This window comes from Euprymna scolopes, chromosome 18, assembly GCF_053919585.1.
Source record: "Euprymna scolopes isolate OS-2025 chromosome 18, ASM5391958v1, whole genome shotgun sequence".
NCBI lineage: Eukaryota > Metazoa > Mollusca > Cephalopoda > Sepiida > Sepiolidae > Euprymna > Euprymna scolopes.
Window position 1 is genome coordinate 31,577,513 of NC_136499.1, and position 25,531 is coordinate 31,603,043.

The 25,531-nt window shown below is 35.7% G+C and overlaps 2 protein-coding genes across 3 annotated transcripts in view; both read left to right on the forward strand.

The window, feature by feature from the left end:
• LOC145297565 (aquaporin AQPAe.a-like) overlaps positions 1-25,531 on the forward strand; it is a 197,610-nt gene that overhangs the window by 13,345 nt on the left and 158,734 nt on the right. The window lies entirely within an intron of this gene.
• On the forward strand, positions 13,114-13,416 carry LOC145297851 (uncharacterized). The gene has a single exon (XM_080144177.1). It carries the CDS (start codon positions 13,114-13,116, stop codon positions 13,414-13,416), a length of 303 nt encoding a protein of 100 aa, XP_080000303.1.

Consider the following 25,531-nt stretch of genomic DNA (forward strand, 5'->3'; position numbering starts at 1 on the left):
AGTTTGGCCTTGTCTGACGCTGACGAGATGACCTCTGGTCCATTGATAATGGTTGGGATAGAACGCACACTTCTGTTCAGGATCCTATTTGTTATTTGCCAAAACTGGTGGAACCGAGCCGCTGATCAGCTACCTTGGATTTAACAGATTGGGCATATAGCTCTCTTGCATTTTTTATTACTCTTTTACAGTGGTTGCTGGCAGTCCTGAAAGCAGCTTTAGTCTCAGTGCATCTATTACGTTGGTAGTTATGGAAAAAGTGATTTCTGTGCGCGATAACAGCAGCACATTCTGGGGAGAACCATGGCTGGCTGTTAGGTTTTTGTTGGAATTTTTTAGATGGTATGACTTGGTCTTTGCCTACAAGTAACCATTCGGTCAGATCTGATACTATAGAGGACACTTCCTTTTTAAACATGGAGTGCAGAGGTAAATCAGATATGAATGTACGGAAGCTATCCCAGTCAGCCATAGAGTATCTGTATACAGTACGGTGCTGGGGTACGTCTGGGAACTTATTACATTTCGTTTTTATCTTAACTGATACGACGAAGTGGTCGGAGGATTCTAGAGGAGAATGAACGGAACATGAACATAGCTCAGGGGAAGTTGAGAGAAAAAGGTCTAGGAGGCTTGCATACTGACCGGGTGTATCGGGCACACGTGTGGGCTCGCGAACAATCTGAGTGAGGTCATAAGCAATGGCAAAATCATGACAAAACCTCCCCTCATCGTCTGTCTTATTTGAATGGGTCAGCCATTCCACGTTATGGACGTTGATGTCACCACAGATGTGGATGTTAGCCGAGGGATGTGCAGACAGTATGTGGTCTATTTTCTTAGATATGTTCTTAAAGATAGTAACTCCGCTGTTGTGGGGCCGATAGAGGGCAAATATAAATGCAGTGGTGTTAGCAAGTGCAACCCGGAAGCACATATAGGGTAAATTAGGATCTTCTCTAGAGATATCCCTACCACACGGGAAGCCATCTTTAATGTAGACACATATTCCATGCCCATGGCGATCTTGGGGGTCAGATTTAGCTGTTAAGTTAGAGTATCCGTTAATTATGAACTCATCTAGGGAAGTGGTTGGCCCTATTCCAGTTTCACTTAGAAATAATATGTTCGGTTTCGTCTCCTGTAATTGGGTTTCAACCTCTGGAAGGTTGGAACGTAGACCCCTGATGTTGGAGAAGGAGACCTGGCAGTAGGGGTCTACATTGGAAGATGGGGTTCTAGGTTTAATCGAGTTTTTATTCTGGAGATATTTCATGTTGAGGTTTTGGGATTTGTGGAATAGGTCGGCATACTTGGTTAAAGCAGTACAGAGAGGGAAAGTAAGAGAGAAAAAGACAGGAATTTTTTTTGTAGCACACGAAAAGGTAAAGCCGTAACACTTACCCACTAGTATGGCATCGAGAGGCCCCACCAGAGACTACTGCATGGTCCAGATCTACTCACCAAATGGCAATACAGCAGTCCCAGTACTTTGCGCCTGCTGATAGGACAGCCTCCTTAGTGGTTAACCAAGGTTCGGGCCCCTGACTATCAGGCGGATAACGTCAGCCTAGCACCCTTACTAGTGACATGGCCACAAGGACAGACAGAGACAGAAAAATTCCCGACATCTCAGACTACTGGTCAGCAAGTACTACCGACCTTTAAGCAGCTTTTTCTTTGCCCTTTGTCAGAAAAATCACTCGTTGAATGAGGACTGAGGGACAAAAAAGGAGAAGCGAGAGTTACTGGAGCTGCCGATAACACATCCACTGTATTATCTACTCTCCATTAAAAAAAGGGGGGAGGAGGGGAATGGTACAAGTGACTTATTTATATCTAAGTAGTAAGTCCGGTGCTGAGTTAACAATTCAGGACACTTTTGATAATAATCTCCCCTCCCATATTAATAAGTGGAAGTTTGTCGTTATCTATCGAGTTTGAATCATTGGAGTTTCACCTTATAATTAATTAAAATCCAGTAATTAACTTTTATCTATTTGTAAAGTCGGCTTAATATTAATTTACGTTCGATTTTAGATAATTATTCAGGTTTTACTTTAGGAGGTTCGTTTTCATAGGTGACTTTTTCTTTGCTAATGGCACTGTATTATATTTCGAATGTAATTGAAAATAAGGCTAACTATATTAGATGGTTTGATTTGCTAGCCAGGAAGAAAGCATTTTCAATATAGGCAACCTTGCAGTAATAGTATATATTAAGTATACTACTTAAAAAAGTCCTAAGTTTATCTACTCTAACAGAATAATTTCCGGCATTTTTTTTATCGTTAGTTTCCGGCATTTTGTTTGTTTTTATCGTTTACTTTGTAGCATGGGGGGGGGGTGACGAATAAGACAGGAGAATACAGACAAATACATAAATAAAACAAGCAAAACAAGTTTAAAGACAAAGTAACATAAAAAAAAACATTAAGGATGAGTTTAAAAAAAAATACTTAACGTGTTTGCCATAATGTTCCGTCCGCCGTCTTTTTGCCAACTGGTAGCTGAATTGCGATTCCGACCACAAAGACTTTCTCAAATCTCAGTACCCTGTATATCAAATTTCGAGTCTGTAGACTAAAAATTGAAAGTTATTGCGTAGAGAAATGTACACACACACAGAGACATTTTCACTTTTATAGATATAATAGATTGTCATAGACTATTGAAAATTCAGTATGTTATTGCTATACATCTTGATTAGATTACTGACCAGTTTTCCTGATTTCAGAATCAAATGAACAGTACAGCAGGAATTGGAATACACCCTACTAAAGCCTGATCGTCACAGCTGGTAAATTTTAAAAATGCAATCTGGATGTGAGGACAATTTAGAAGAACGATGTGCAATAAAATTCTGTTTTAAATTTGGAAGAAATGCCACAGAAACGTATGGAATGCTTCAGACTGCTTTTGGACCATCTTGCATGAATCGAGCATCAGCTTTTGAGTGGCATAACAACTTCAAGAGAGGAAGGGAGTCTGTAAGGGACGATGAAAGGTGTGGAAGGAGTAGGGAAGTCAGAACACCAGAGTTGATTGGCCAAATAAAGACTTCCTGAATAAGAACCGTCGTGTGTCTATAGAAACAATAAGTGCACAGTTTGATGTCGGTGTGGGAACTGTACACACAATTATTCGAAAGGAATTGAAGATGTGGAAGATTTGCGCGAATGCACCAATTCACAACCCCATTCTTGTCACAAACTATTTGACCAAGATGGGCATCGAGATGGTTCCTCACTCTCCTTATAATCCAGACCTTGCTCCCTGTGACTTTAGGTTATTCGCTAGTCTCAAGGAAAACTTTACAGGCTGTCGCTATGAGAAAATTAAGATGAAAGAGGCAGTGACGAGGGTTATTGACAGGCTCACAGAAGAGGACTTCCATGGGGCCTTCCAGAAGTTGTTGGAACGGTACAACAAGTACATTACAGCCGTTGGAAATTAATTCGAAGAGGATTAGTTCGTGTGTACTGTCAATAACAGTGCCCATATGAAGAAGTTTGGAAACTTATTGAAAACACTTCTTATATATATATATATATATATATATATATATATATATATATATATATATATGTGTGTGTGTGTGTGTAAATATTTTCAGTATTTACTTCGACAGTATTCGGTACGTAAGTAGAACTAGTTAGTAAGTTTTGAAAATATATGGCAATTAAGCTACACAGTTTTCCTCATTTCATCCTCGATTTGTCAGGCTATTGCATAGAATTGAAGTGGCTTCGTGTTTTTATATATCCCCTTGGTACTGGGCTTGCTTCTCAACCAATCAGATTATTTGTTATTCACACACCAATCTATTGTAGCCAATAAGCGCGTATGCACATGTTTCTTTTTGTTGTTTTTTTTTTGTGATCGGAGATGACTTTGTTTTAAATTTTACGTTATACTAAAGTATTTTTGTTTACCAAGCCATAATTTTTGCTAGAGAAAACCCGAATAACAAAATATTACGTAGGAATGACCTCTTTGGATTTTAAAAGCAGATATTACGATCACAAAAGTACATTTAAATACGAAAAACGCCGAATAAAAACAGCATTAGCGAACCACTACTAGGAGCTCAAAGAAAGCAGATGATCACTGATAGTGGAGGGGAAAATAGTCTGGCAAGCTAGCGCATGTAGAAACCTAGACGATCTGTGTAGACTATTTGAATGAGAAATTAGCTATCGTAAACTTGAAAGAACCCCATAATTTATTAAATGGCAGGCGTGAAATAGCAAACGTATGTATGCATAAAATAAACTTTACCTTATGATAACGGGGAAAAAATGAACTATTAATCATAACAATCTATATATATAAGTGAACGTGTCTGTGTGTGTGTCTGTGTACATTTCCGTATGCAATAACTCTGTCAATTTTTAATCTACAGACTCGAAATTTGATATACAGGATACTGAGATTTGGGAAAATCGATGTGATCGGCTTTTGGCCAGAAATTCGGCGATTAAGGGGTCAAAGGTCAACGATTTAACCTTTGAGAACTCTACCAAACTCCTTCGACAATTTTGGGTCTACGCATTTGAAATTTTAGATATAGGTTCCTTCGACATGGATCTAACTTAATAACTTGATTTGAGCCCAAAACAATAAATTTTAAGAGGTCATAATAGGGGTCAAAGTTTAAAAAAATGACCTCTGCGGTCTCTTCCAAATTACTCAGACAATTTCTGGACTAAATATTTGAAATTTTACATAAAGTGTATTCAGAGATAGGGCAAGCTTTTTCATCAGTTTGGGTCGAAAATTTTTAGTTACCAATATAAAAATGTATGTATGTCTGTTTGCATGTCTGCCTTAAACTTTCAATAGAGCCGACGGATTTTACCAAGATCAGTATCGTTTTAAAGTTCGATCTTTCATACGACAAATATCGAAAAATTGGCTAAAAACATTAATATCTTCCCCATCAACTAGGCACTTTTCTACAGGGGGGGGGTCACTTTTTTCGCCGATATTTTTTAAAGTTATCCTCTCCTTTAGATTGTCTAGCCTTAATTTTAAAAAATGTCGCTTCCGGTTTAGCGGTGGTTCTAACAGCATAAACGTTAGGCTTTACCCCGTTCTTTTCCTCCTTTGCGGTACGGGTTCCAGCCTACCTTCCTACTACCACTTTTTTTTTTTTTTTTTGCTCAACATACACCTCCAAACACCCGGGCAACGCCGGACTGAAATACTAGTAATAATAAAAATGTTGATCACAATTTTAATAATAATTAATAAAGAAATTCATAAATATTCTAGTATAACAAAAGGTAAATAAACATCAAAATTAAAACTTAAAGCTTTTATAAGATGGTAACTTGGTTCAAAACCAGACTGTTCTTTCTTTAATAGGATTTTTCGATGATCGATTAATGATTTTCAATACATCAGAGGCATTCCGATGCAAAACGTATTTAAGAACACTTCCAGACGCATAAAACATTTGTGTGAAATTTCATAAAAATTTGCCGAGCCGTTTTCGAATCCATATAGAACACACTCACACACATGCACACAGTGTCATATATATATATATATATATATATATATATATATATATATATATATATATATATATATATATATCAGAGATGTAGCATCGTCCGGGATTGAATGAGGATCAACAAATGTTCCATACCATTCACTGGACAAGGTAGGGGAGTGTAGAGCAGTAGCCCTAGATATATCTAAGGCTTTTGTCAGGGTATGGCACGATGATCTCAGGAAAATCAGATCATATGGTATTACTGGAAGAATACATAACATAATTAAATCCTTCTTAAGAGAAAAATCCAGGTTGTTCTCGATGGTCGCACATCTAAACAATATGATATAAATGTGGGAGTACTTCAGGGGTCTATCCTTGGACCTTTATTATTCCTAGTATTCATAAATGACCTTCCTGATAAAATTGTCTCTGAGATGGGTATATTTGCTGATGACACCACGCTCTATAACAGGCACGAGGGGAAAGCATAAGCACATATCAAAGGCAATGGCAGAAACACTAGAGGAAAGAAAGACCTCCCATCTGTAGTGGAATGGGGACAAAAATGGATGACCATATTCAATGCTGCCAAGACTAAGCTTGTTTCCTTCAATAATTACAAGAAACCTTCTCTACCACCAATAGCAATGACCCAAAACACATTACCTGAAAGTACATCTTTAAACTCCTCGGTCTAACGTTCACAGGAAACATGAGTTGGAACAGATACATTGAGAGCATTTCTAAGGCCGCTGCGAAGAAGGTGGGCTCTCTCTACCGTACTAGAAACCTAGTTACATCTGAAAGTAACCTGTGCCTCTGTAAGGCCACCATTCGCCCATGTATGAGGTATTGTTGTCACATTTGGGCTGGTGCCTCTGCTACTAGTCTCTCCCTCCTGGATAGTGTTCAAAACAATCAAAAGAATATGCTGTTGTCACAGCTCTAGTTATTAGTTTCATAGTCTTCTGATCCGAATGTTTTTTTTTTTTGTTCCTTATACCAAACTACTACTACTACTGAGGAGGATGTCGGTTTAACCTACCTAGGGTTTGTGCCGCTCGCTTCAATATCGGTATCAATATTACTTCAGTAGTTCACTTTTTTTTCATTCGGAATTCCATTTAAATGTCCTGGTTGAAGATTCTGGTTGTTTCCAGCATTTTCGATTCTTGTTGTTTTTAAAATGACATAATTTCGTCCATATACATGACTTTTTTTTATGAGCCCGTATCCAGAATTACGCTTCCTTGCTATGCTGTTGAATGGTACCGTGACTATAATAAACAGTAGCTGTGATAGGAAGTTTCCTTGGAAAATGCCTCTCTGGATTCTAATTTCATCCCGATGTCCTCCGATTGCCAGTTCCAGTCTTTGTTTCCATTGTTTTTTCATAAGATTGATAATTTTGTCGAATATATTGTAAATCCTTACAGACGCAATTATCATTTTTATTTGTATATATAATACATAAGGCTCATCAAGTCCCCTCGGCCATTCGAGGATAAGGGTTACTGATCTATGTTTGAGGGATTCTGTCGTAGGGTTTTGTGCGGCCAATCCACGCCGTAGCTATGCTTTTTTCTGTTATTTTATTTTATATCATCTTTTGGATATTTTGAACTATGTATGTGTGTGTCCTTCTTTTCACTTTTAATCCATAATTATCATAGATATTCGTAAATCGTAACTGTACCGTTCGACTTTTCCACATGGTTAGTAGGCAGTTTATTGTCTGTAATTGCTTAGGATCGTTCCCTTCTCGATGTATTTTTATTTATTTATTTTTGTATAAACGTAGTTCGTTTTTGTTTATCCAATCTGGTATGTTTGTTTCAAGTATAATCTCGGGATCTGCATTAAATTTTGACTTAAGGTCGTAAATTTTAAAAATCAATACGTATGTATTCCATAGAATACTAGTTTTCAGTTTGTCATTTTTCTTAGGGTCGCCTTGAATGTTTTTTTTTTTTTGTTTTTTTTTTTTGTTTTTTTTTTTTCATTTCGGTTTCTGGTCTTCAATTCTCTGAAGTTATATTTTCAAATTTTTCAATCATTCGGCATTTCTCTAGTGGTATTGCTGTTTTTCTCATATATTGCCTTGGAGGTGTAATAATTCACTCATTAAGTTCTCACGCAGGTGATCTTCAGAAATTGCTCACGACTGACAACAAGTCTCTTCAGATTTTCAGTAGTTTCCACCCTTTTTCGATACCCTTTTCAAATTTTTGTGCATCACCTCAACAGCCGCATGTCAGCGATAAAACGATGGCAATGACCATTAGTCTTCACTGAAATTTGGATGGCAGTAAACATATCCAAGATTCCAGGCATCTTCGCACTCATCTAGTGAAGGTCTGGTTAGTGCTCTCTTTCCTTTGGCTTTCTATTCTCCTCGACCCTTCTTGACTCTTTGGTGTGGCACCAGTCGATGTTGATACTATAATTTGGGGGTTAGATGGGTAGTTAACTAACAGTTTTATGGTTTCAGTTTTCTTTTTTCCGTGTGGGATTTCTCTATTTTTGACTTCTGTTGCAATTTCTATATGGCCAGTTAGCGTTTCTAGCTTATGTGTATTTGTCTCCGCGTTTAAGATTTTCCTTAATATTTCAGCCGTTTTCATTATTACTATCTGTTGTATCTTCACATCCCTCTGTTTAATCCAATTCCTCCTCGAAGTTTTTTTTTTTTTTTTCCGAGATTGTTCTTGGCGCTTCTACGATTATTGGTATCATCTTGACTTTTTCTTCCAAATTTTTCTCAGATTTCTGATTAGTTCAATGTATTTATTCCGCTTCTCTCTCTCTCTCTCTCTCTCTCTCTCTCTCTCTCTCTCTCTCTCTCTCTCTCTCTCTCTGTTGTTTACCCTGTGATATGCTGAGATGGCGAAGTCTACGATTATTTCGTTTGTATTAGTAAACTTGAATATAGCCTGACATTTCCTTTGTATATTTTTGAGGGGATCATGGCTATGATGGTGAAAGGGAATCTCCTTGGAAGTTACCTCTATGTATTATGTTATGTGTAACTAGTTTGTGTTTGTACAATTTGTTCAAGATGCAGTTGTTTGAATAGTTCCTAGTGTATTACATTCCCCGCCTGGTCGCGTCTATTCTAATATTTGTTGGGCTAGTTTGTAACATTCACTTATGTGATTTATCGTTTTATCTCTTTGTTCATAGTTTGCATTTGCTGTTTCTCTGTATCTTGTCGATATTAGGTTTGATATAGTTGGTTATAATCGCGATATTTTGTGCAGATTTAAGTAGTGATTCTCGGTTCTGTATATTTTTACGGTATCTCTTGTGGTGGTGATTATCCTTTCTGTGTTCTGCGTTATGTATTTTTTAAATACTTTTATGTCCTTCACCTTTCCTTTTCACGTAGTCGGTCAATATCATCCTTTGGATGTAGTGCATTGAGTATGGTTATAATTTTCTGGTCGATATGCATCGGTTCTTCTTTCGCCCAGCTTATGAACAGTCCAGAATATTTTACTCGTGATACTGCCCATCTGTTGATACCTTTTATTAGGTTCCTACTATGTAACTTAGTTTCTATGAATTTTCTTGTTCCTAGGTAATCTTTTCCAATGTTTTCTTTCATTTCTATTAATTTAATGGTACCTCCTTCCACCCCCACTCAAATATTTGTATGTGCCATAACATCCTTATCTCCACCCCTCCTCCCCTAGTTGGGTAGTTCCTTGCCCTCCACTACATCAAAGCTTACCCCTTCATATAACTTTTCCATTCCAAATTCCATTCGGATATCCTGGATAAAGAGTTTGGTTGTGTTTATTAGTGTCTCTAGTTCCATTTTGTTTCTTGCAAAAAGTTTCAGATTCTCTGTATACATAAGATAGTTTATTCTTTCGTTTGCATTAGTAAAATTGTATTCAGCCTGACATTTCTTTAGTATATTGTTGAGGGCATAATGGCTATGATAAATAGTACTGGTAATAGTGAATCTCCTTGGAAGTCACCTCTTTGTATTTTTTTTTTTCAGTTATGTTTTGTTCACCAGCTTATTTAGTATTTTGTACACCCTCAAGTACTCTATTATCCATGCTTAAAGGACCCTGTCTTTTTCTGGAGGTCGATCTATGTCATGGCTGTTTTTTCCCCTACTTTTTATATCCTTCAGGATCTTTTTGTATATGTATAGTAGGTCATGAGTTCTCCTTTCTCTTTTTAGCATCTTTTTTGTTGCTCGAGAAGTAGTTCACGATTATTAATTAATAGTGTGGTAAATTTGTTCTCTCAGTTGTACTGTTAAGATTTTTCCACATGGTTGGTAAGCAGGTTATGGGCCTGTAATTGTTAGAAGCGGTGTCCTTTGCCAGTGTCTTTTTGTATCAGTGTGGCCCTGCCTCTTGTCATCTATTCTTAAGAATGAAAACATCGTTTATGAATAATATCTTTGTTGATAATGACATTTACTATCATAAATTCATCTCTACTATTATGTAAAAGTGTGTGTGTGTGTGAGAAAGAATTCTTTTCTCATAGGTTCCAAAACAGCTGGCCTATCTTTTGCAAGTTTCACAGAAAGGTAATTTATATGTCTGACAGTGTTCTTAGATATATTGTGTACACAAATTCATCCGATAAGTATCGCAAATCGAAAAAATCCGATCTTAAAAATAATCTTGCTTTTCTTATAGATAAAAAAAAGGAGAATTTTCACTGGGGAATATTTTACGGTACACCAACCAAGGAAAATAATAAAATCTAAGCAAATCATTTCTTCTTAAAAAAAAAAAAAAAAAAAAAAAAAAAAAAAACAGATTTATTATGTTCAAGCCCGGGTGTATCTCATAGTTTTATTTTAATTTTTTCTTATGAGTTCAATTTATGATAAAAGAAGGTAGTAAATTTTACTTCAATTTGACCCCTCTACATCTGTAGACTGAAAATTGACAGTAGTTCCGTAGACTAATATATAGACACACACACACACACACACACACACACACAGACAATTTCACATATATACGCTGATGTAATATATAATTCTGACTTAATGACATTCCTTTCGTTGCCAATCAGACACGATGGGTATGATCACTAGATAGAGGTCAAATATTTTTCAACATTGACCCCAATTTTTGATCCTAAATATTTATTGTTTTGGCTCAAATGGTCCAAGTAATCTACATCTAAAATTTAGACCCAAAAGTGGCGGAAGAATTTGGTAGAGCCTGCAAAGGTCAACTCTTTCAACTCTGACCTCTTGGCTGCGAAATTTTCGTCCACAAACTGATTTAAACGCTTGCTGCATATCTGAATACCCTTTATGTGAAATTTAAAATGTTTAGACCTGAAATTGGTTTAATAGTTTGCTATTGATCTTTGGTAGCCAACTCTTCGCCCCAAAAAACGATTAAAAAGCTTGCACTATGTCTGAATACACTTTATGTAGACCAAAAATTGGCTGAGTAATTTCGTAAAGACAGCAGAAGTCAATTTATTTTAAACTTTGGCCCTAATTATTACCCCTTAACATTTATTGGTTGGGCTCAAATAAAATTATAAAGTTAGATCTATGTTTAAGTAACCTATATCTAAAATTTTAAGTGTTTAGAGCCAAAATTGGCAGAAGAGTTTGGTAGAATTCTCAAAGGTCAAATCGCTGAACTTTGACCCCTTAACAGGTAAATTTCTGGCCGAATACTGATGAAAAAGATTTTTCCAAATCTCAATGCCCCTTTTGTCAAATCTCGAGTCTGTAGACCGAAAATCGACAGTTATTTGGTAAGGAAGTGTACATAGACACACACAGACATTTTATCTTTTATAGATGTATAGATTGTTTGCAATGATGACAATGAATCTCGCAGATTGTTTTAAAAATAAATAAATATATCCGACGAAAACAGAATTCACCAGGCTCGAATTTTTTTAAATAAAGTTTGTTTACAACACTCACGCTGTTGCTGCTGCTGATGATGCATTTCACAGATTTTTAAAATGAATAAACAAAATACATCAACATGAATAACTTTATTTAAAGGTTGTTCATTTTTGCTGGGGAAACAAAAGAAAAAAAAAGCAGTGTGATTTATTCTAAAAAGAAAACTAAATTGAATATTGCTACCTGGAACGTAAAGATAATTCATGATACGAAAGAGTCTGTTAATCCAGAGTGAAGAACAGTTGTTGTCGCCAGAGAAGTAATTAGTTACAAGGTAGACTTTGCTGCTTTATCTAAAACCCGTTTTAGTGATGAAGATCAACTTACTGAAAAAGATGCAGGGTATATGATTTTCTGGAAAGGCAAACGCAAGGGAGTAAAAAGGGAAGGGGGAGTTGGTTTTGCTATCAGGACAAAGATCACATCTCGGTTAGAACAACCTTGTTTGTTTACAACACTCACGCTGTTACTGATGATGATGCATTTCAGATTATAAAATTTTATTTCATGGAGACTGTAATGCATGGGTTGGAAGTAATCATGACACCTCGAGTGGCTTAGGAAAATACGGCCTTGGTAAGGCAAATGGTAATGGGATTCTTCTTTTTCAGTTGTGCACTGAATATAATTTTGCAGTATGTAAGACCTTCTACCAACAAAATCCCATTCACAAAGTAATTTGGATGCATTCTAGATCAAAACATGGTCATATTCTTGATTATACCATCATGCACAAGTGTGATATTCAAGATATGTATACTGTACGAGTTATGTGGGTTGCAGACCGTCGGGTTAGGGTTAGTAGGCAACATGTCACAATGGGATTTTATCACGATTTAGGGAATTATATCAAAGCAGACAAGATTTTGTTTCATGGAGATTTTAATGCATGGGTTGGAAGTAATCACAACACCTGAGGTGTCTTAAGAAAATACGGCTGGGCAAACTTGAGTCCTTGTAAGGAAAAAAGTCAGAGCCAATGAAGTAAAAGTGCCTAAACACATCGATATCTGCGAGTTACGAAATAAGGAAGCATGTGAGACTCTTGGGGCCTCATTTATTGATATCTCATTTGACGAAACTTGGGAACGATTCAAGTCATAAGCAAAGGAGCTTAAATTTTTGGCCTTAAGAAAACTAAACATAGGGATTTATTGGATGAAAATGATTCTACAATCACCATTCTTGGAAGAGAAGAAAAAGGCTTGTGTTCTAATGGATCAGCCAAAACAACTTCAGAAAAAGTGTATAAAAAAAGCAAAATTAAAAGTACGCAAGGTGAGACACGTCGAATGAATTACAAAATCGGACAATCTTTTGGGCCGCAGCCTCCAACCTTGATACTTGTGAAATCCAAAGATGGTTCGTCCCTTTTCAATAATGTTAAGGGGATCATAGAACGATGGACAGAACATTTTCGAGATCTTTTGATAATCCGTCTGAAGTAAATGATATAGTTATTGATAGTCTCCATCAAAAGGAGGTCGTTGATGAAATGATGGCTGATCCTAGCATTGATGAGACCAAAAGCACATTAACAGAGATTACTAAGGGAAAAGCATTAGGACTTGATGAGATATCTGTTGAATTATTGCTATTTGGAGGTGATAGCGTTATCGACGCAGTCCATGCACTCATCCTTACTATTTGACATGGTAATGCTATCCCTCAGGATTGGACTGATGCAGTAATGATCCTAATTCATAAAGGAAAGAGACCAAAACCTGAGTGTGATGATTATAAAGGAATTAGCTTACTTGAAGCAGTGGGAAAGATGTTGTTAAATCGTTTGCTGAAATGGATTTGTCCCACCATCCCCGAGAATCAATGTGGTTTTATATCTGGCTGGGGTACAATGGACATGATAATCTCTGTGCGGCAGCTAATGAAAAAATGTATCGAGCAGCGAATGCTTTTGCATTATATCAAGTTTTGCCGATATGACAAAAACTTTTGGTACCATCAATCGCAATGCATTCTGGAAGATTCTTAGGAAACTAATCTGTCCGACTAGTTTTGTTGAGTTGTTTTAGCAGTTACCCTATAATATGAAAGCCCGAGTGAACTTTAATGGATCTGTCTTATCCAATTCCAGTTGAAAGCGGTGTGAAACAAGGCGATATACTTGCTCCTACATTATTTTCCATATATTTCGCTGTGATGCTGGTGCATGCTTTTAACAATTGCGATATGGGGCGATTTCGTACATCAGGTAAACTTTGGAACCATAGAAGCCTCAACGCAAAGTCGAATACTTTTCAGAACCTTGTTTTTTACTTTTTCTATGCAGATAATGCAAACCTTGTTTCACATTCAGTTCAGAAGCGGACACATATTTATGGCAAGTTATCAGAGGCTTGTAAAGTATTTGGATTTACCATCAGCTTCAAGAAAACATGTTATGTATTCCCCTCCTATGCTATATGTTGAACCAAACATCTTGGTTGATGGTAAGATCTCACAGACAATTTTGTATATTTGGTTAATACGCTGAGTAAGGACTGTACGCTTGATGCTGAGATAAATCACTGAATAGCCAAACTGGAGAAACGTGTGTGGTCAGATCGGGGATTCGCATAAAAAACAAAGCTTACGAAGAATGCGTTATCATTACACTGATATATAGGTAAGAAATTTGGACAGCATATAGAAGGCATCTCAAGTTATTGGAAAGGTTTCGATCACAGTTGTATTCGGAGAATACTTAATATTAACTGGAGGACCCTAATGCCTTACACTATAGTTCTTGAACGATCAAATAGTAATAGTATTGAAATGAAAATCATTCAAAATCAGATGCGCTGTACTGGACAATTGGTTAGGATGGAGGACAAAGATTGTTTTATATCGAGATAGATAGGGTAAAAGACTACAACATAAAGAAAAAGTGTTAAGGATTCTCTTAGAAACCACTTGAAAATAATTGAGATGGGTGTACATAACTGGAAGGTACAAGCGAATGATCGATCACCGTGGAGAAATACCATCTTGCTGTCTCAAAACGTGTTTTAAGAAAGTAGGGCGAGAATATGTCAGAAATTAAAACATGAATTGAAGTACACTGTATGTGGCAGGTACTATTTTGTCAAAAGCTGGTTTTGTAAATCATCTGAAATCACACAATCAAAGACAGGAACGACAGTTTTATGATTAGGCTTTTACAGCACACCCGGCAACGCCATGTTGTCATATTTGTGGTCTAATCTGCAAATCTAAAAGTGGCCTGACACGACATTCGAGGATTCACAATATTATCATGCGACCATCTTTACAAGAAGTTTTTATGCCACGTGTGTACTTTCGTGTAGGACTAAGGCTGAATTAAAAAAGGTCACCTGCGTGCATACAGTTGCACAACACCTAACTGGAGAGATGGCAAACTTCTGTCAAAATGTAGCAATCCTCATATAATATACATATATAGGGGTCACTGTAAGTAACTATATAATGTCACTGTAAGTAACTATATAATGTTATTTCAACGTAATAAATGTAACATTGGAGAAATATGAAACTAACAGAGTACACATAGGATATTTTGCAACCAAAATAAGATGTTTTTTAAAACTTTTATTAAAAACATTTTTATGTACTATTTATGGAGCTCATTGCACTTTGATAATCCTTCTGGGGTTGAGCAACATACAATGGCCTACAGCTGCAACGGCACATGAGCAATGATAGATCGAATTATTTTTTCTTAAATTCAATGTTGCTATAAAAATCTACGATTTCCGCTTCCGAATAACACATGAAATGGAAGATATGTGCTAATATCAACAAACTTATGCAAAATATATAGTTGCTTATGGCGAACACTATAAATATTTTACTAGACGATTTTCTTAGTTATAGAGAGCTAATTAATTAACCCAGTATTCGTCTTTCAGCTGTTGTCGCTTTTCTTTAATCAGCTGAAATTTTGGGCTTTTAATTTATAAAAATTAAGTGATAATAGTTATTATTCAATTATCATTCAACCAACAGGAAGACCCGACGTTGCCCGGGATATAATGATGATCAACGATTGTTTCACACTCCCACATTTTTATTGTCATCGAAATCAATGAAATCGCCCATTTTCCAATCAAATCGATTGAATCCCTGCTCTAGTTAGGGACCCATTGCGGTGCACCGGACGAAAGCTTCAAGGCTTCCAAGCAGTGGCTTAGTCCACAATACATTGTAGTCTACATTGCATTGTAGAGAACCAGTAGGTTCTATATAAAATTATTTTTATATAGAATGGCTTGAATTAATATTTAATATGCAAAAGTCAAATATCCTGCTTCATTCGTGCTCTAAACAGAAACATTCATTTCGAACTCACCCCTATCATATAAAATAACCTACTGTTGTTTTTATATGTTGGGCCTTTCGGCTTTTGTGGTAATAAAACTGCTTAAATGCACTTGTGATGTTAGGCTGTGTAAGGTGTTAACTTTGATCAAAATTGTCTGTTCTTTCTTTTATCGGATTATTTCGATTATTGATACTTATTGAAGACATTTTGATACAAAACCTATCTACGAGCACTGCCAGGCACATAAAGTACTTTCATGTGAAATTTCATAAAAATTAGTCCAATCCTTTTCGAGTCCATAGAGAACGAACTCTTACACACACAATTCCTTTCCTATAATAGTAGATATAGAGGTTATCATTCCGTCCGCTAGAATATCCATGCTGAACTCTTCGTAACATGATCCTCTTTCGTATTATATAAAAATGTGGAACTCTGTAAGAAAATTACATTTCAGGAAACGTATAAAGAATTTAAAACCTATTAAATAAAATTAACTGGTGAAATTTTCAACCTGTTTATGTGTAAATTAGATCCTGGGATTTGCGCATTTTTCCTTGAGATTTGACGCACGAAAGGAGGGTCAATCGTATTTGTTGGTGCACTAAAAGAATCAAGAGACAAACATTTTTAAATTGCCGATAATTTTGGGACGGGTAATTTTGTTTGAGAATATCCGTCCTTGAAGAGCTAAATATTGGTACGATATTCAACCAGTAAATGATAAGGATGATCTTTGCACTTTCAACTCGCAGGAAAAAAATGTATTTAAATTTCCTGACAGGAAGCAAAGCAAAGAATATAATAATAAAAATCACGCGTTACTCGATTCTGGAATGTTCAGTTCAAGAAATAGGAAAGGTTTCAACTTAGATGTCAACGCAGAATAATGCGCAAATTAAATTTTGCACAACAACGACGACGACAAAAAATTTATTTCGAGGGATGTTTTTGACCTTTCGTAATCTGTAATTATTCGAGTCAAAAGACAAGTAGGTTTGCAATTTGGATCGCTTATTCCTTTATTTGGATTTTTTATACCGTTATCTGAATTGCTTATACTGTTATTTGTATTATACTGTTATTTGAATTGTTTATAACGTTATTTGAATTATAACATTATTCGTATTGCTTATATCGTTATTTGAATTTCTTATACTGTTACTTTGTTATACGCATTTTAAAATTGCTTATAAAATACTTATGTTATTTAAATTGCTTATGCCGTTATTTGAATTGTTTATATCATTATTTGAATTTCTTATACTGTTAATTTTTTAATTATGCTGTTTTTTGAATTGCATGTACCTTATTTAAATTGCTTATTCCTTCTTAAACCATCATTTAAATTTCTTATACAAGTTTTTGAATTGCTGATATTTTATTTAGTTTGCTCATACCGTATCAAATGTTCATACTATTAGTTGAATTTCTTATGTCGCTATTTGAAATTCTTATACAGCCATTTATATACGTATATACGGCATTATCAGGTTAACACACCGGTTCTCATTTGATCACCCAAGTTAAGCGACACTGAACTTGGCCACTATCAAATGAGTGACCGTTTGGGAATTCATCTCCCCCTGACCAGAATATAAATACGGCTGGGGACTTGAATGTGACTTTTGTATTTCCAAGATAGGTCTTCTTTTAATGGAAACCTGGTGTTTCTCCAGGGTGAATATACACGGTATTACTCCTTTTGTATTGCTCCTTTGTTTTGTTTTACTTCGGCCGAAGTTCTCAAAAATCAATGCTCCCCTTCCTAGAGCTCTCACTTGATCGCTATATGAGATACATAGATATTCAAATATTCCATTAAAGTCTTCTTTACGGCTCAAATGTTGAATTAGTAATTAGTTAAGAATATTAGTTTTCCTCTCTTCAACAGATCAGTTAAATATGTTATATCTTTCTTGTAGGCTCTTAGTCTTTCTGGATTCTAGAACCAGAATTCATCTAGTCTGGTAGAGTATCCAGCTAAGTGCTGTTACTATAGGAAACATCACTTGAACAAGGTGCGTTATTCCTCGTATGTGGGTTAGCCACAAAGCGAATATCTTATGTGGGTTGCAAATACTGCGTCATTTTGAATATTTAATCAAGTTTTACTTGCAAGAAAAGTATCCTTATGCAAGTTTTTCCTTACAAACCCGTGTACAGACAGACCTTAGGACGGTGTCTAGTAGGCATTCAAATTCTTAAATGTGTATGTTATTTAAATTGCTTATATCCTTATTTGGATATCGTTGTTTGAATTGCTTATATCCTTATTTGAAATTTGGATATCGTTATTTGAATTGATTATATCCTTATTTGAAATTTGGATATCGTTATTTGAATTGATTATATCCTTATTTGAAATTTGGATATCGTTATTTGAATTGATTATATCCTTATTTGAAATTTGGATATCGTTATTTGAATTGCTTATATCCTTATTTGAAATTTGGATATCGTTGTTTGAATTGATTATATCCTTATTTGAAATTTGGATATCGTTGTTTGAATTGATTATATCCTTATTTGAAATTTGGATATCGTTGTTTGAATTGATTATATCCTTATTTGAAATTTGGATATCGTTGTTTGAATTGATTATATCCTTATTTGAAATTTGGATATCGTTGTTTGAATTGATTATATCCTTATTTGAAATTTGGATATCGTTGTTTGAATTGATTATATCCTTATTTGAAATTTGGATATCGTTATTGGAGTTGCTTGTATCCTTATTTGAAATTTGGATATCGCTATTTGAGTTGCTTATATCCTTATTTGAAATTTGGATATCGCTATTTGAGTTGCTTATATCCTTATTTGAAATTTGGATATCGTTATCTGAGTTGCTTATATCCTTATTTGAAATTTGGATATCGTTATCTGAATTGCTTATATCCTTATTTGAAATTTGGATATCGTTATCTGAATTGCTTATATCCTTATTTGAAATTTGGATATCGTTATCTGAATTGCTTATATCCTTATTTGAAATTTGGATATCGTTATCTGAATTGCTTATATCCTTATTTGAAATTTGGATATCGTTATCTGAATTGCTTATATCCTTATTTGAAATTTGGATATCGTTATCTGAATTGCTTATATCCTTATTTGAAATTTGGATATCGTTGTTTAAGTTGCTTAATTTCTTACTAATGTATTTGTTTAGTATTCAAATCTCTATAAAATGTAGGATTTTTAATTCTAACCAACGAAACAGATCTTCTCTACCTAGCAAAATGGAGCAATACAATGTTAAAATATTTCCTATGTAGTTTTCTATCAAACTTGAAAGATTGGCGCAATATATTCTTCGCACAATCTTTATCTGGCATTTCTAGTTTATAGTTTCATATTAATATGGTAAATTCAATTCAATAAATTTAGTAAAAATGAAGCAAGCACGCTTCAGTTGCCATTGCTGAAAAGCGGAAGAAGAAATTCACACAAAAGAGGATACTATACCCCAGCACCTGTCTAACTGCACCTTGAATTGCAGCTTTGCCGGCACAATTATTATCAGGGCTATGACAAGAGAATGTTTTTTTCATTATTTCGACTCTCTAGTATATATCAATTAATATCTTATGTTTTTAGATAGTAATGTGGTTCTCAATTGATTAACTGTGTCGGATATATACTCGAGTCAAAACAATGGAAAGAATATTCTCTTGTCATAGCTCTAATTATTATGTCGCCTACAAATCCAACCTAAGGTCCAGAGATTCTGATCGGGGAAGTGACTCTCGACAGGAGCACAGTTTCTGATAATCACCAACCTGTTTCTGATGCATGCATAAGTGCATAGGTCGTGGGGGAAATCATAATGCAAATTGAGGAGATTGTAGGCCCAAATGAGATGATATCGTCAACATCAGCGCTTAAAGAACAGGTTAAGTTCTCGCGTCGGCGTTTTAGAGCAATGCACCTTTCAAGTAGCCAGTCCTCAGAACTCTTTCAGATATAACGTGTTCGATATGGAACAGCATATTTTAACAGGTGCGAGAGACTTACATTTCAGGAGTGAGTTTGCAAAAGGAGTTTACAATGAGAAATCGGTAGATCCATACTCATGCTTTTTACAGGGTGACTGAAATAAAATGTCGCCTATTCATGGAATAGCAAATTTCACAATGCTTTCTCCAATCCAACAATATTTGTTACAAATAAACGTCAGTCTATATCTGGCATGTTCACCAAGTTTAAATCCTGGATGTCTAAGAGTCTTTGCTTTATTACTATTTAATAATATGCAGGGATACTATGGTGATCGCCTCATCATTAGCAGTTATGATCACGAATGGGCTTCACTGGTCCTTTTGACCCATATTTTCATATGTGGGTGCAATCTTAATAAAATAGTGCCTATCAAAACAGTCCCCAGGATATTCCTGGACTGAAGAATGCTATTACAGCTGACACCGGCAAAATGTCAGGAGATGAGTGCGTTATTGAAAATTTTGTATATCGTATCGTGCTTATCATTGAACAACAATATAACAGTGTTGAACATTTCTGACTACAACTTGGTGGACGAATCGAGCAAGGACTAAAGTTTAATTGTGTCAAATATGGTTGGATTACAGACGGGATTGTGAATTAATGATTCCTTGTGTCGCATTTGTTTTAGGTTACCTTATACACAATACAACGTGTTCATGAAAATTAGACAATGTTTGCATTTTTATTTTTATTCGAAATGTTGTCAATAATATAAGAATTAACAGTACAGAAAATTGTCAATAGTATAAGGATTAACGGTAAACTATTTGTTATATCATAAGGATTGACAATATAGAAAATTGTAAATAGTATTTGGATTAACGGTACAAAACTTGTAAATAGTATTTGGATTAACGGTACAAAACTTGTAAATAGTATTTGGATTAACGGTACAAAACTTGTAAATAGTATTTGGATTAACGGTACAAAACTTGTAAATAGTATTTGGATTAACGGTACAAAACTTGTAAATAGTATTTGGATTAACGGTACAAAACTTGTAAATAGTATTTGGATTAACGGTACAAAACTTGTAAATAGTATTTGGATTAACGGTACAAAACTTGTAAATAGTATTTGGATTAACGGTACAAAACTTGTAAATAGTATTTGGATTAACGGTACAAAATTGACTATACAGAAAAATGTTAATAGCATAATAATTAACGATACAGGAAATTTTAAGAGTATAAGGATTAACAGTACAAAACTCGTTAATAGTATAATGATTGACGATACAGGAAATTGTCAATAGTATATAAAACTGAATATACAAGTAATATTAAAGTTCTATTTCAGATTGACACTTTGTATCATTTTATTCCGGTTATCCAATGCAACGGACTTCACACTGAATATTTCTCTCCAATATATACGACCAAGGACTTAGTCAAGTTAAACTTTGGCCCTTTTTATATCTTGGTATAGAGTATTCAACCACTCCTGTATTGGTTGTTCTATTACTATTTTGCCAGTAGCCTCTATTTTGAATCCCGATTTCGCTACGTTTTATTTTTTATTTTTGTGATCGCAGTACATGTTCGTACGACACATCGACATTTCGGATATGGCTAAAACCTAAATATTTAATTCTGAATACCATTTTACTTTGTTGACCAATAGTGCCGGCGTTTATAGCGGACGAAAAGGCATCTTAGGTTCAGATCAATGATTATGATCATGACATCGATGAGATGATCAAACCTCGTATGTACGAGAGGTGTGCAATAAGTAATGCCCCTGACCAACTTCCCATAGCAGTAGAGCAATGAAACTTGGCACTGTTATTAGTCTTCTCTACGTAGGAACCATCTAGAGTTATGCATTTCTCCCATCGTTTGATGCAGCTCTGGAGACCGTTTCTGTAGAACACTCCAGGTTGGTCCTCCAACCACGACGTGACTTCAGAAATCAAGGCTGAATCATCTGGGAAACGCTTTCCTTTCAAAAACAACTTCATGGCTGGGAAGAGGTGAAAGTCAGAGGGTGCAAGGTCAGGTGAGTAGGGAGGATGGGGTAGAATTTCATAACTACACGCCCGTGCTTCTGATCTGGCGACATGCGAGTTGTGGACCGGAGCGTTGTCCTGCAAGAGGAGGATACCTTTGCTGATCTTGCCTCGCTTCTTGGTTTTGATAGCTTCCCTTAATTTCCTCAAAAGTGAAGCACAATAGGCTCCTGTAATTGTGGTACCCTTTGCCAGGAAATCTGTCATCACTACTCCGTCCTGGTCCCAGAAGATTGTGAGCATGACCTTGCCAGCGGAGGGCAGCACCCTTGCCTTCTTTGGAGGTGGTGAGTCCAAGTGCTTCCACTGCATTGACTGAGCTTTGGCCTCTGGATCATAGTGATGGACCCAGGTTTCATCCTGTGTAATCAGTCTTTTGAAAAACTCTGACTCATCTTCTTGGCACATCTCCAAATTCATCCTCGAGCACTCAACGCGTTCTCGCTTCTGGAATGGTGTGAGCAACCTGGGAATCCATCTGGCATACACCTTATGCAAATGGTCATGAATGATAGTTTCCACAGACCCTGTACTAATCTTGACATCTTGGGCTATTTGGCGAATAGTAATGCGCCGATCTTCCAAAATGGCAGCCTCAACTTGACGGACAGATGCCTCATCAATGACAGAAGAGGGGCGACCAGGTCTGAGAGCTGTTTCCACAAACTTCCGACCATGTTTGAATTCACGATGCCAGTGTTTTACAAGGTAATATGATGGGGCATTATCACCATAAGTTTCTTTAATTTCATCAAAAGTCTCTTGTGGTGTGCGCCCTTTTAAATACAAAAACCGGATCACTGCTCGACATTCAACAGGCTCAATTTCACACCTGACTCGGTTCAAACACCTGTAAAACAGAAATCAGAATTAGTTCAGAGCTATAATTTGCCGCATAACCCGTAGAGATATAAATCATTGCACATGCAAAATTTCAGCTAGATCAGACAACTGGTGTTATATACTGGTGGTATTAAGATGACGTATTTCTGTATTTTTGTTGTTCGTTTTAGGAGAGTCTAAGTGAGATATCTAGAGACAGGGTACACACTACTATAGGAGCACCAGCCTGTAATTCAATCAGAGGCGAGTTTTTAACATCTTGATAGATAGACCGAGAGATAGTGCGTTTGATATTTATACATATGTTTGTTGTAAATCGTCTAGTGATTGGAATGACAGTTGATTTCATTTATCAATGAATAATGAGACACTTTGTGATAAAACACATTGGTTTATTTAGTAAACATTCATATATACACCATGCGGCGGTGGAGGAAGTGGTGGGAGAGGTGTGGGTTGCTAACGTGACAGGCAGTTCCTCGCCGTCTGTCTCTTTTTTTGTCTCTGCCTTGTCTTATTTACCATCTCAGTTTTAGGGTCTTCCTCGGCCTGGTAACCCATAAACCAATTGACGTCATTGATCCATATTTTGACCAGCCTGGCGTTTGCTTTTTGTCTGACCCACGACCGAATTATGTCATCTCCAGGTCATCACAATTCCCGGGTTCATTCACACCTTGCTCCATAAAACGGCCTGACCCATAAAACGATTTGCGTCATAGGACCAGGTCATCACAATTCCCGGGTTACGTTTTTGTCGGCTGGACATGAGTCCATTCGCACCTTGCCTCTCCATAACACTGGAAGTGGGTCAGAGGCATTACTTATTGCACGCCCCTCGTAATTGACTTTATATACCCATCAGCAAGAGGGTGTATATAACATCCTAATCGGCTTTAAAATCAATAAAATTAACATTATTCAAAGAGAAAACAATTTGCACAAACGAAATGATCAATCGAAGGAGATTTTTGTTTTACGAATGTGGGGTTTAATTTGCAAAAAACTTTTGATTCAGAAAAAAAGTATGAAATAAGTTTCAGTATGTCTTCAATATATCTTCAGTTGTTTTAACTGTTCTGAACGAAATTAATATTGCACGCGTAAAAGGTTTTAGTCAAATCAGTCCTTATGATCCCCCTCTTCTTCCTCCTTTCCCTCTTCTTCCTTATATTCACAGCGTTTCGTTTGTTTAGTAGACATTCAAACTCATTCCTTTAGAAATATGAACGAATATAGGTACTAGTGATGGGACGATTTTAAGGTGCTTCCCGATACTATTGTCGATGATACTCTAAATTCCCGATTCCGATTCTTAAATTTTTAAATATTCACTTATTTGGGAGGGGGATTATCGTAAAAAAACAACAACAATAAAACAAAAACAAAAAAAACATGTGCATATATTCCCACAAACATAAAAATACACTTGTGGGAATGATGTATAAACTTTAAATTCATTTTAAACTGATAGTCTAAAATTAATGAATATTTATTACTTTATCATTAATACGAGCCATGGAAAATCAAGTTTTTTAAACAGACAAAAAACACGATTAAAAGAATCGCTTTGGCAAGGGAAAATAGACACACAGTTTTCCTATTCCGATGTCCCCTCAAAAGTTCTGAGTTTTTCGATTCCCGATTCCAATTGTGATTAATCGTCCCAACGCTATTAGGTACTCTAAGAGCATAAAATGTTTTAATGTAAAATATACATAGAGCTTTATATTATGGGACTTTTTACGATGAGGATTGATAATTTGGATTATTCTGACTACTATTCTCGTCTTTGTTGTTTTATTTACAACGTTTCAGCCGATGTAAAATAGTAATTTGTAGTAACACCACATCTGAACAAAATTAATTTAAGATTTCCAAAATCCATACTAGAATTGTCCACACGGACTCAAGTCGTAAGGGTTAAAAGCATTGATTAACAATCAGTTCCAAGTGAGTCCTCTGGAAGTTAAAAGGTTCAATCCTTACTCCAGGTAGTAATAACTTAGAATAACTTAAGTTAACATTTCTACACGATAATGACGGATGAAATAAGACTGGGTCAAATAAAGTCAAGTTTTAAATATCGTATGTACAAAAATATTTTAGTCAATATTTTTTTTTTATTTTGTTTATGATCTGTGGAAAAGAAATAACTTTTACTTTATTATTTTTTGTATTTTTTATTATTTTCTTCGATATGAGCGCGTCTTAACGAATATGTCAGGCCTAGTCTTTGAACATTGAACGACATGCGCTAAGCCGTTGCTCGTAATAGAAACCGCTTAATTATCAAACGTCATTTTATTATTATTGTATTGAGCAGATTATTCGAATGCAATTCAAATAATTGGGCCTCCCATCAGTGAGGAGAGGGGCGATACGCGAACAAACCGTAGAGAGGGAGGCCCCGAAACGGTGCGTATTCTCTCCTGATGGCCCGATATTATCTGTAAGATGTAATACACTCCACCGCACACAAAAAAACATGAATATATATACAAGTTTAGGAGTGAATAAACTAAGAAATGCAATGACCCCCCCCCCAAAAAAAAACGATAAACACCATTCTATACAAGTAAAAAACTAAGATGAGGAAGGCTCTAGAAAAACGCGTTTTCTTTCTTGACAACCGACATTAATTTTATCCGAAATGAATTCACAAGTGAAAACAGCTGATAAACATCATTATATACAAGCCTATAAGCTGTTTCTTTTAAAATAGATTTTCTGTGTTCGCTTGCTTCATGAAGAGTTTCTTCTACTTTTTTGGTAAAAAAAAAAAATTGTCATTCTTAGTCTATTTTCAGTGTTTTATTACGTAATCAGTAATAAAGTAGACATTATTCAAATGTGTAAAAATATTAAAAAAAAAGACTTGCATAGGATTTTGCGTTAGGAAAAGCTAAGAATAAAAAAGAGTTTCAATATGTCCTTAATAAGTTT

Bases quoted from the DNA above. Each gene is read 5' to 3' on its own strand.
- LOC145297851 (XM_080144177.1), top strand. From the start codon at position 13,114: ATGATCCTAATTCATAAAGGAAAGAGACCAAAACCTGAGTGTGATGAT.